At 34.8% G+C, this 12521-nt stretch overlaps 1 protein-coding gene across 3 annotated transcripts in view; it reads left to right on the top strand.

The window, feature by feature from the left end:
* Positions 1-12521, top strand: part of LOC144967278 (uncharacterized) — a 12785-nt gene continuing 264 nt past the window's right edge. The window contains exons 1-9 of one of the 3 annotated variants that reach the window (XM_078904327.1): positions 1-166; positions 1609-1726; positions 3041-3130; positions 3400-3866; positions 4804-4849; positions 7460-7657; positions 8012-8195; positions 8577-8632; positions 9496-12521. The exon at positions 9496-12521 is cut by the window's right edge and continues 264 nt beyond it. In XM_078904327.1, coding sequence (XP_078760453.1) covers positions 1667-1726; positions 3041-3130; positions 3400-3866; positions 4804-4849; positions 7460-7657; positions 8012-8195; positions 8577-8632; positions 9496-9678 — 1284 coding nt within the window. In that variant the 5' untranslated portion in view covers positions 1-166; positions 1609-1666 and the 3' untranslated portion in view covers positions 9679-12521. Of the gene's footprint in view, positions 235-1608; positions 1727-3040; positions 3131-3399; positions 3867-4803; positions 4850-7459; positions 7658-8011; positions 8196-8576; positions 8633-9495 lie in introns of all 3 variants that reach the window. The other 2 variants (XM_078904328.1, XM_078904329.1) reach the window with 2 other exon arrangements.

The following is a 12521-nucleotide window of genomic DNA, read 5'->3' as shown; positions in this document are numbered from 1 at the left end:
GAGGGATTGGTAAAAATATGAACTAACAAATATTCTGAATTCCGAATGTAAACAAAAGAGTAAATATGATAGTAAATAATCACTTCACTAGGTAGAGAGTTCACCAACATACCTGTCCCTTCGTTGATCCTTACCTGTCAACCGAGATTGATTAGTCTAGATAAAAGTAAGAAGTGAGTTGCTTTCAACAACCAGGAAGGACTTAGTCTTAGTAGATGGACGAAAACTAAACAAGTACTAAGATAGAGTCAGAGAGCCGAATACCAATGACCAATTCAATAACAACAATGTCTCAGAGTCAGAGTCAGAGATCTAAATTATTAATTAATAAAATCTGTCGTGAACCGACCTTTTACTTTTACTTTAAAACTATTTAGCTTTGAGGCTGAGGCATGGTTATATTAGAATAACGTCGTGTACCAATGTAGATATTAGGTTCTTTAGTTTGAAGCGTCTGTGTAGGGACCAGGGAAGGTTTTTGTTGTGTGTCTTGGTTTGTTGTTAGTGTTCCGAGTTGTGAGCTGTTTTATGATTTTATGTCAGTGAAGCACTTGTTATATGCCCATAATCATTTAATAGCGTAGGCGTAGTATGGAGATACCCATAGAAGCACTATGGAGGTACCCACGCAGTATGGAGATGCCCATTGAATATTCGTATGTCTTTGGAGATTCCGTCTTAGTCTTAGTCTAGAGGCGATGCCCATTTTCATTTAGATTTCTCTAAAACTAAAAGGAGATTCCCACTTCGGTGGCGACCACCCACTTCTATTGACATTTTATATTTATTTATTTTTCATCATTGTGAATTAGGTCTTAAAAATCTCTTCACAACACGTCCATTTGGCACTCCAGCTGTGAGCTGATGAAAACGGCTTCGTGGCTGTGACCTGATTTTAACTCTTTTGAGTGATGGGTCTCAGAAAAATAATCCATAGACTTTATAGATGGATGTTAATATATATATATATATATATATATATATATATATATATATATATATATATATATATATATATATATATATATATATATTATAAAACGAAGTGACTATATCTCCGAATGCTCAGGAAAATAAACTTGATCTCTCTTTGATAGTGCAGCGTTAAGTGAAAAAGTGAACGCGCCATGGAGTATTCGCGATAGCACAACTTTTTGATGAAATCTGTCTTTGTCAACAATATGCCTAAAAAACGCTAGCTTGATGATTCATGAGTATTCCCTGTCCCCTCTGTTTGAACGTTTACTTTTGCATAGACTTCGCATCCATAACCCATCAGTCACTGGAGGCTAGCCGACCATTCAGAGAAATAAAGTTCAAGTTTATTTTCCTGAGAGTTAGGAGAAATAGAGCCGGCATATATATAAAGTGTTTTTACCACACTACTTTTCATAGATTAATAAGTATATCTTGTATTGCTTTTTGAAGCATTATATTTTAATTGACATAACTACCATAATGTCTTAAGGTCACAACTATTGCAAAGTTGAATGTCCTTTCTGGTCTTTCTTTTGTGACAGAATTTATGAATGAGTAATAATTATAATCCAATTTCACCTTTACAGGTGGGCTTAATTTGTGCTTAATTTTTTTCTTCTTCTTCTTCAGTTAGGCCTCTTAACATGAGGTTCACTCATCTCAGCCCAGTTATAAGACAGCGGTCAAAATGTCTAATATGAAAAGATCAATACCTAGTCACCCAGAGGCCGTCCACAGAAAATCGAAGGTAAAATTAAAATATTAGATTTTTATTATTTGTGTATTATTTTCTATAATTGATATTAATCATTTCCTGTTTTTATGATGTCAACCCAGACAGGCTGGCACCTGTGACACAAGTCCAATAGTTATCTTGGATAAGATAATGGTCGACAGGATAGGGGAAAGGGATGGGGTGAGATGATGTTTTACTTAAAAATATAGAATTCTTAAAAAACTTCTAGTTAAAATGAGAGAGATGTAAATTCATTCTTGTTTGTTAGTCTCTCTTTCTTTCTTTGTCTTTCTGTCTCTCTCTCTCTATCTCTCTCTCTCTCTCTCTCTCTCTCTCTCTCTCTCTCTCTCTCTCTCTCTCTCTCTCTCTCTCTAAGGAAACAAAGAATGAATGGCTGATTTTTAATGAAATCTTTTTTTTTTCTATTTTGCAATTTATTTAAAATTCACCAGTCTAAAAATAAGTTGCATGACCACTTTGTTGCAACAACCAATAAGTTCTAGCATAAGGCAAGAGAATGATTTGAGCTTTGAGGCAAAAGTTTATCATCTCTTCACGTAGTGGTTGAGTAACATGGTTGGTGTTATCAATTATTATATTTGAAAGGATGTATTTAGAACTTATAAAATATTGTTTAAAATCTGAAAATGTTATGCTTGAAATGGATGCGTGTATGATTGTATTAATATATAACATAATATCGCCTAAATGTGGTTTAATGTGTCATTTTGGATTTGGTTTGAGTTTGGCCGACAGACAAGGAAGTGTGGATGAACTGTGAAATCTTTATGGTCTGGCTTGTTACTTGAACTGTCAGATGTCTGCTATGAAACGAAAATGATGTTTAATGACAACGCACCCAGTCACAGCATCCCAGTGCTGATCAACATGACAATCCACTTTTTGCCACCAATCACAACTTCTTGCATCAGGTGCAATTCTACCAGGAGAACAATAAGCCAACGATTGGTCAACAGTGTGGCATCAACTTTACATCAGAATGAAGACATTGAAAAAGAACCACTTATCATCACCAATAGACAGGTGATAGAGGGTTGTGCCCTCATGAAAGAGTACATACTGCAACATCCCTCTGAATTCTAAAGTAAAGATTTTGACTCAGTAATCAAGTTCTGTTAAAACTGTTTTATGTCATGAAAAACTAGCAATCGAAACGAACATCACCTCCTTGTACAACCCCCCCCCCCCCCCTAGAGAATCCAATAAAAAGCTGGGAATGGAGGTGTTTAGATTATGGAGACGTGACTGTAATACATAATTGAAATTTGCATAATCATTCCTGTTGGTTATATTTTTCTATTTCAGGAAATATCATCATCTGAAATGGAATCTGAGAAAGGGGATTCTTTATCAAGCACTTTGAATGTCCCAGAGAGTGTTGGTGTTGGAGGACAGGTAAAAGACGTTTGCCTTTCATAACTAGCAGAAACACATCTGGAAGATATACTTTTATTGTTTTTATTCAGATACAAGTAATTCTCTTTGTTGAATAATTTCCTGTTTCTCCTCTCAAAGTAATCGAATTTGATGCTAAGTTCAAGATCTGCTGTTTTGTTTTCAGATTCAACTTTATTGCTTCTCTCAATATATTGTCAAAGGTTAAATAATTTATTTATATTTAAATCACATGCTAATCTATTCACTTGATTTTCATTTTATTACAGGACCAAATTGATGTTGAAAAGAGCTTGGATATAACTGCGAGTCGGATCAGCATTACAAAAGAAGAAAAGGTGGCAGAGGAGCTTGTTTCACTAAAAGGTGATCATTCATCAAACCTGCCAAAACGCTCCATTCCAGATCTGATGATTACATCAGAGAATGACATTTTCAGTTCCAATTCTGGAGTCATGACATCTCTTGATAGTTCTAGTCCAAAATTACCCACCAGAGGCCAGCATTTAGTCAAAGCATTGCATGCATTGCCTGTCTCAGACACATCACATTGTCCTACCTCCCAGATTTCCACAACTCGATCAAAAATCCTTCCATCATTCTACAGCCCAAAACTTGGTCGTCGGTTTGAAAGTGTCCCAGATTATAAATCTGTTTCGTCCTCACCAACTTCTCCATCAAGGAAGTACTATAGGTTCATGAGTTCACCCACTTCATTTGGTGATGGATGGCGAAGGTAATGATTTATCATAATAGGAAATGAAGTCATTCTTGCGATTATTATTATTATTATTATTATTATTATTATTACTACTACTACTACTACTACTACTACTACTACTACGGCTATGTGGTCTTGAGTTCGAGCCTCGCTTGGCACATAGTTGAGTCCCTGGAAAAGGCTCTTTACTCACATTCTCTCACCGCACTCAGTTGTAAAATGAGTACCTGGCCATTACAGCGTTGTCTCTGTCTGAAAAAACTTGTATTATCGCCTAACAGGTATCATGTTTTGTTCTACATGTTACATGTGTTGCTATTGGTCAGGAACCCCTTGTAAAGTGCTTTGAGCACATTTAGTGGATATTGCGCTAGATAAAAGCTCAATTAAAAAAAATAATTTTTTACTTCTTCTACTACTACTAATATTATTATTATTATTATTATTATTATTATTATTATTATTATTTATTATTATTATCAAAAAGAAGTTAAAAACCCTATACCTACCAGCATTTTTGAAGATTCTATATAGGTTTTGAATTATGAATGTAAGCCCCCTGACAGACCATTATTTCAACAAATCCCAGCTATTTTTCTTTATTTCTAGTAACGTCATAAAGGTAAAGCTAAAGGTTTTGTTTGTTAAGGTGTTTTGTTTTTGTTTTCTTTTTTCTGTGGACAACCAAAGTTGCTTGATAACGTAAAATTGTGATCATGTTAAAAATACTGAGGATAATATCATTAAAAGTGTTTTATATTATTTTGTTTACAACACAAAGTAAACCTCTTTATTTATACTTTCTTCTTAGTAATTTTTTAATGGGACAGGAATAACATGTACAAAATAATAAAGGTGAAATGACACCAGCAAATTTGTAAAGAAGTTGCCATAAAAGAACTTAAAATGTGAATGAAAAGAAACTACAAGACTTTCTTCTTTTTGTCCTCAGAGGTAGTGAGCCTTTACTTGATGGCAGAGATCTAACTGAGGTCCAGGTAAAGAGATATGTTAATTTGTTCTGCGTCTTATTAACATATATTTCATGTTGACATATATTTATAACTGCCTCATAAATATTTTAAAGCGATGGCTCAAACTAAACTTTACAGTTATAATGCCAAAACTCTGGTTTTACTGGAAAAAAATCTGGTCTGGGTTATGGACAACTTCTGGCAAATTCCGGTGATGTCATATTGGTACAAGGATACCCCCCCCCCCCTTGCCCCAACTACCTCTACCATCAGAACTAATACAACCACCACCTCCACATCATCATCACTACCACTGCTACAATCACCCCACTCATCACCACTTCCACTACTACTACTACAACCACCACAGTCATCATCACTGCCGTTGCTGCTACAGACACCACATCATCATATTCGCTACCACTCCAGCTACAACCATCACATCATCGTCATCACTACCACTACTACTACAACCACCACATCATCATCACTACCACCACTACTACATCACCATTACTACTACAACCACCACATCATCACCACTACCACTACTACTATAACCACCTTATCATCATCATCATCATCATTACCACTATTACTACAACCACCACCACCACCACATCATCATCGCTACCATTACCAGTACAACCACCACCACAACATCAACATCATTACCACAATTACTGCTACCACATCTCCACATCATCATTACTACTACTACAACCACCACAACATCATCGTCACTACCACCACTACTACTACAACCACCACCACCACAATAACATCATTACCACAACTACTACCACCACCATCACAACATTCCTACAACAACCACCACCACATCATCATAACTTCCCCTAATACAAACATCACCACATCATCATCACTACTACTACAATCATCTCCAGCACATTACTACTACAACCACCACCACCTCATCACCATAACTCCCACTTATACCAGTACCACACTACCACCCCATCATCATCAACTCTACCACTACAACCACCATCTCATCATTGTCACTACAACAACTAGTAGCAAGAAATGAAGTGAGTAGAAAAGTGCCAGAAGACAACAGTAAAAACTTTGAGGTGGCGATGGGGGCTCGAACCTGTGACCTTCCTGGTATGTCAACTCCAGTAAGGTTGCGGGTTCGAGCCCCCATCGCCACCTCGAAGTTTTTATTCTCTGTTGTCTTCTGGCACTTTCCTACTCATTTCATTTCTTGTTATTATCAACATAAGTGCCTGCTCTACTCACTTTTCTGAATTACAACAACTATTACAACATCCAACACCACATCACTACCACTACTAATACAACCACCACCACCACCACCACCACTCTGAGCTATGCATAGTTGGGTCCTTGGAAAAAACTCGTTAGTCACATTCTCTCACTGTCTCTTAACTCTCTCTTAATTCTCTCAGCACCAGGAGGTGCATAAGGCCTGAACAGTTTCCCTCCATTTGCTCTAGTCCCTTGCTTTAGTTCTTGCTCGCTGCCAGGAGTATATGCTAGCATCATTTCTTTCCGTCTCCTCCATTCTGTTGCCATCTTTTTTGGGCATCCCTTTCTCCTCTTACCTTCTGCTGTCCATCCCATCGCTATAGCACAATCCCGCCCATTTTCCTTTCTCAATACATGTCCAATCAAGTTCCATCTCTTCCTCTCTACCATTTTACTGGCCTTCTCCATTCCTGCCACTTCCATCACCGTACTCAATTGTAAACGAGTATCTGGTCATTAACAGCATCTCTGTTGGGGGAAAATGTGATATTGCCTTACAGGCGTAATGTCTCGTCTATTATGTTAAGTGTTGCTGTTGGCTGGGGACCCCTTGTAAAGTGCTTTGAGCACATTAAGTGGATATTGCGCTAAATAAATGCTTAAGTTTTTAAAAATTATATTTTTTAAAGTGTTAAATATGGTTTTAGACTAAAACTTTGAAACTTTTAAGTGCAAAGAACAACAAAGAACAAACTGCTTCCACTTTTTACCTTTTCTATTTACATTTTCAACTATTAATATAAATGTTATGATATTATTTAGAAATGTGACCAATTGTCTCAAAATGGTGCCATGTCATAATGAACATAATGCTTATAAATGAATTTTAAGCTCAACTTATGAAGTCTGAGTAGTGGAAAGTAAGTTTTTATTTGTCTTAACTCTTTCATGTGCTAATAATTTTGCTGCTTTCGGTATTTTTATTTCTGAGCCCTGCGATGTGTGGCTTGCAATAATCTTAAATTTCACAGTAGTTAATCACAAAACATAGGACAAACCATATATATTAAATTAAAGATAATAATATAAAGCTTTATAACTTGAAGCCTTCAATGTTAATGTATACTATATTGGTGATATAATATAAGTACTACACAGTTTGAGTGAACGGAATGTTAATGTACTGGACGGCGGTACCGTCCAAACCAGGTTTTACGAAGTTTACATTGTTGTCTGATTTTAAACTCTATTCTCTTCATCTTGTTCACTGCAACATAGTACCAGATTGACACAATGGGTCACACATGGAACTTTTAAGAGAAAAGAAAAATGTTGAATGAATGTTTATTATATTCACTCTCATGACCATTTTTAAAATTAAAAAAAAAAAATGCACATTAGTTGAGCATGACTGACAGACGATGGGAAAAACTGAGGTGGATTTTAGTGGCGATGAAGAGTGAACCATTTGATGTTGACTCTGCTCCGGGCTTTTCAACACCAGATATGACTAATTTGAAGGAGGACATTGAAATACATCAGGAGTTGAGTACCTTGAGAAAAGAACTCTCTGCCTTACATGTTGAATTAGAATTAAAGGTATGATGTTTGATTTTAAGTACAATGGAATTGTCGTAAATGTCTTTCCATTTATTATATTATCATCCATGGTAATAGAGTTGCTTATTATGAAAATTGTACATTGTTGAGGCCCTATTCTGAATATAGCCAAAATACTTTTTAAAAAATATTAACTGAATAAATGGAAACATGTTTGTTTATAAAGCAGAAGGCCTGAGGTTCAATGCCCAGTGAAAAGTTGCAGTTATTGTTGATGATTTATTTTTCTTGTTCTTGCATTGTTCTGCTTTATCTACCATGATTAATTGCTTATCAGATCTTTTCTCTTTATTTTATAATATCGTATATACATGGTGTATTTACTTTTTTTAGGATGGCAAATTGAGTGAAGCTCTGAATGATCGAAACATTGCTCTGGATTACATTAAAAAGTTGAAGTTGAAAGAAAAAGAGCTAAATGATGAAAATAGCAATAAACTTTCTTGTACTGATGAAAATTCAAAAGTGATTAATCCAAGTCTCAGTGAGGATTTAAAGAAAGACATAAAAACATCAGGTATGACATCAAAGATTAAAAAGCTTTAGATTACATGATCTTTGAAAAAATATTTTTCTCTTGTGATTTTGTCCTCTTACCTTTACTTAAGTTAATTCATTAACAATTTTCTACAAAAAATATTCACGAAATATATCTTAGATAAACAAATTCTTGAGTGTGTTTTCTAAACCAATTAATTCTGCTTGATAGTATGTGATGTAAAAATCCTAGGATCTTGAAACATGAATTTTGTTTTATTCTTTTTAATTAATTAATGAATTTGTTTTTTGGAGGGAGGGCGTTGTTGTATTTTTTTTTTTGGTTATGTTTTGTTGTATTTTGTATTTCTTCTTTATCTTTTTTTATTTTGATGTTACTTCAGAATTTTATAATTTTCAGGATGTTCTATTTATGTAAAAGAGCTAGAAACATTGGAAAAAGCGGAAGCAACGAAGGTAAGTATCCTATTTTTTTCTTTTTCTTTTTGTTTTGTTGTTGTTGTCTACATTACAATGGATTAGTGTTTGGCATAATGTAGATTATATGCTTACTCCCCCCCCCCCCCCCCCACTTCCTTCAACTTCCTAGCTGGTGTTGATTTGGCCAAGTAATTGACTAGATATATGAATAAATGTTTTTGAACTTTGGAAATTATATCTTTTCTTGTAAATCATATACGATTGTGTTTTTGCTGCACATATTCACCACTTTGTCATCAACTAAGTATTTTATTGAAGATGTTAGTTGTTTGATTTTTGTCGAAGTAAGAGTTATAATTCGCTATTTGTATTTGTACTTCATTTTCTGTTGAAAATGTTCAGAATATTTTCGGGAAGTCAGAACATTTTAGGTCAGTTAGTTCTCCTCCAACGTTTTGCTCAAGTTTCAGATACCATAATAAGGTGATACATTCATTCATCTTCTCTAACAGCTGAATATCTCTCCACCAGCCCACACATTTCCCCCCCCCCCCCCCCCCATCCCCCAATGCAATCCTGGCAAAAGTTACTGTTTGTTTGTTGTTTTTTAAATTTTTGTTTTACGAAATTTGAATGATAATATTTTTATTTACAGTGAAGGAATTTTTCAACTAAGTTGTTCTTATTATAATAGATAAAAATATTTTTTTCTCCAAAAATACCACAATTAAAGAGAAAAAAATTAAATATTAAGAAAAGATACCAACTCACCAAAGTATTTATTCAATTGCAGCATTCTATGTAAAGTCAGTTATCTTTAAAAAACCATTATCATTATAATCTCTCGTCTTTAACAGGTTCTACTTTTCTCATATATTTTTTCTTTAAATATGACACAGGGGGATGTATTCAGTGTGCTGACTCGTGTTGTAGAGGAGTTACGGGTAGAGAGATCTTACCTGAATCACCTGATGTCTGTGGTGCTTGATCGTGCCCCTTGGATGTTGGATGAAGTTGACAGAGGAGGCCACTGGATGGAGGATTGCACGTATTCAAGTGAAGATGATGAAGTCTGGTGCTAAACTTTGTGATAATATTATGGGAATGAACTCATATGTTTTAAACATACTGTGTGGTGTTAACGTTTACAATGAAATTCTAGATATAAGGCCTGTTCAATTAGATGAAGATCTGTTAATGATAGCGAAGCTGCTGTATCACCCGCATTTTATTGCTATGAGATGTAATAAAAGTATTACCCACTTTGGGAATCTTATGAATTAGCTTAAAATCTAATTTTAAGCTTCAAGTTCGTCCATTTTGAGGCAATTGATCACGTAAATGCTTATCATTATTTCATGTTCCATACATAGAGTAAGAAATAAAGGGAACAGGCCTAAGGACATGTTTTATTCCAATCTTTGTGTCAGGATATCATGGTCATTCGTATCAACTGCTGCTGATTGGTTTAAAAGGCACAGAATTGCTGACATTATTTGAATCTACATTGACAAGTATGTCATTCATGACTTTCAACAAAGCTGTCTATTTTCTGTGATCTAGGTGGCAAACCAGCTTGAGTGGTATGAGATAAAGATATGAAAAAGTTGATGATACAGTGCTTGGCAAAACAAGAAAGAAAAATATAAGGAAAAAAACCCCATTAACAATTCTAGTGTTCAAGCCATTAAAATCCATCAGAAAGTTGTGAAGATATACACGTCAATGTGTGCATACAAGCTGTAGAATGGACTACCATGTCTGAGCGGTAATCGGGAGGTCTGAGGTTCGATCCCCAGTTGACAGAGACTGATTTTTTTTGGTATGGTTTTTTTTTCTTGTATTTTTCTTTCAGTCCTTTTCATACTGTTTCATACACACTTTTTTTTCTTCAGATCTTTTTCTTACACCAGTGCCTCCTATCTAATTTGTCAACTTGAGTGGTATCCTCATGTGTATTTATTTTGATTAAATTTAGATTTTCAAAGGTTGCAGCACAGCACTGTCATTCTTCTTTGACTCTAGCATTGTTGATTTGTCTTCATACATTCCATTTTGTAGGTGATTTCCTATCATCTTTCTTTTTACTGGCACTGAAATGACTTAAAAGTAAAACCCCTAAAAGCAAAACAATCCATTCTCTCAGTTGTCACCCTTGGTTGACAACTTCTTGGTCTGTTTTCAACAGATCTAGTGTGATCAAAAGGTCTTAAACGTTGAATTGTCTTTTTACTCACATTAAAGTGAATGCAACCGCAGTAATTGATAATTCCGATGAAAGCATGCCAACTTAATCCTGTTCCATGTCGCTCCCTGTCTATTTTCTGAATTGAGATTTTTCAGATTTTTTTCCTAGTCCTGGCAGTGATACTTTGCTGATAGGGAAGAAGTCAAAAGTACAGCTCATTATTTTGAGAGATGATATATTTTTCTCTCTGTTCTTAGTTTTTCAAAAAATATGTTGTACTTTTGTAAACATTTGAGTGTATTCTTCTAGTGGGATCTATTGCTTGTGCTTTGATGTGACTTATCAAAATAGGCACATTGACGGAATAGTTGTGGAATCCTCTGTTCTCTATTTGAACTAGTCCCCATTGTCTGACGTTTCCTTTGATGCTTTCAACTTCTGATCTACAGGATGTCCAGCGAGGTCGGATAACTTGGATAAAGTCGGAAATTTTACCCTTTGGTCGGATAGGTCTGAAAATGTCGGAAATTCACTGTCCAAGGTCAGTTTTATGCACCAACAATCTCAATTTGGTCCGATTTTTATTTCTGTGAGGAGAGATCACGGGCAGTGGTTCAATCACTACAGTATATTCTTCATTCCTGTGCAGCTCTTTAATTTGAATTATCTCTCTGTCATTAAATGGTTTTCAACAACTTAAAATTTCAGTTGATTATATGATGCCTGTTTTTCACTAAAACATTTTCATAATGTATTGGAGATTTGCGTAAAAATTATATGTTAGCATTGAATATACCTTTTATGTTCTCAGATATTATTCATACTTTCACTATTTGTTACAAATATTATATGAATTAAAAATTGAATTAAATCAACAGCTTTGATTGGAAGGTATTTAATCAGAAATAAAATGCTGATAAATATTAAACATTTAGATGATTAATTCCCTTTATTAATTTGTGAAAAGCTCGATCCTTTAAAAAATATTCTTGATCTGATTCTGATTTTATTTTTCAAGCAAGCTTTTATAACGGTTTAGGTTTAAGAGAAATAGGTATACTCCATGTTTAGGTGTGTTTATCTTGTCAAAGTATACAGGTAGGAATGCTCCATTATTTAAAGTTTTAATTTGCTACTACAACTATGTACCATTATTACTTAAGGACAATTATATTACATCAAAGAAAATAAATATGCAATCTCCTACATTTAAGCCAATCTCCCTAATTTTTATCCCATTCAAGTGATGTACCTGGTTGGCAGGTACGCATTTCTAAACATCCTAAGTTATATCATTTATTTTACAATTGTGCTTGTGTATTGGTCCTTATAGATGTGGACATATATGCAGGTCTGACATCTGAACCCACTTATGGGCCTAGTTTAACATTGTTGTAATGGACTATATTTTGCTGTCATTTTTTGGGAGTTCCATTACAACAATGAGCCCATAAGGACTTGGGTTATCAGACCTGCAAATAAGTGCACGTCGATCCTTATCAAAGTTAAAGCAGTTGGACTCTTTCATTTTTTGTCTGTTTTGAGGTTTTGATCTCATTGTGATAAGTGACATGTCATAACGGTTCAAATGTGCTGGAACTAAACCTGATTTATTTAGCAAGATTTGGACTAGACTTTGTCACCTGAAACTTGTTAGCACTAGTAATAGTAATTAAAAAGGCTGACTTTTTATATGCTGCGATTGATACAAGTAACTATGATGATTTCCAAATGGTG

The sequence above is a fragment of the Berghia stephanieae genome, chromosome 3 (genome assembly GCF_034508935.2).
Source record: "Berghia stephanieae isolate SIO BIC M18660-M18661 chromosome 3, UCSD_Bste_1.3, whole genome shotgun sequence".
NCBI classification, from domain to species: Eukaryota; Metazoa; Mollusca; class Gastropoda; order Nudibranchia; family Aeolidiidae; genus Berghia; species Berghia stephanieae.
Note: the sequence above shows the minus strand (reverse complement) of the source record. Positions and strands in the feature narration are given on the sequence as shown.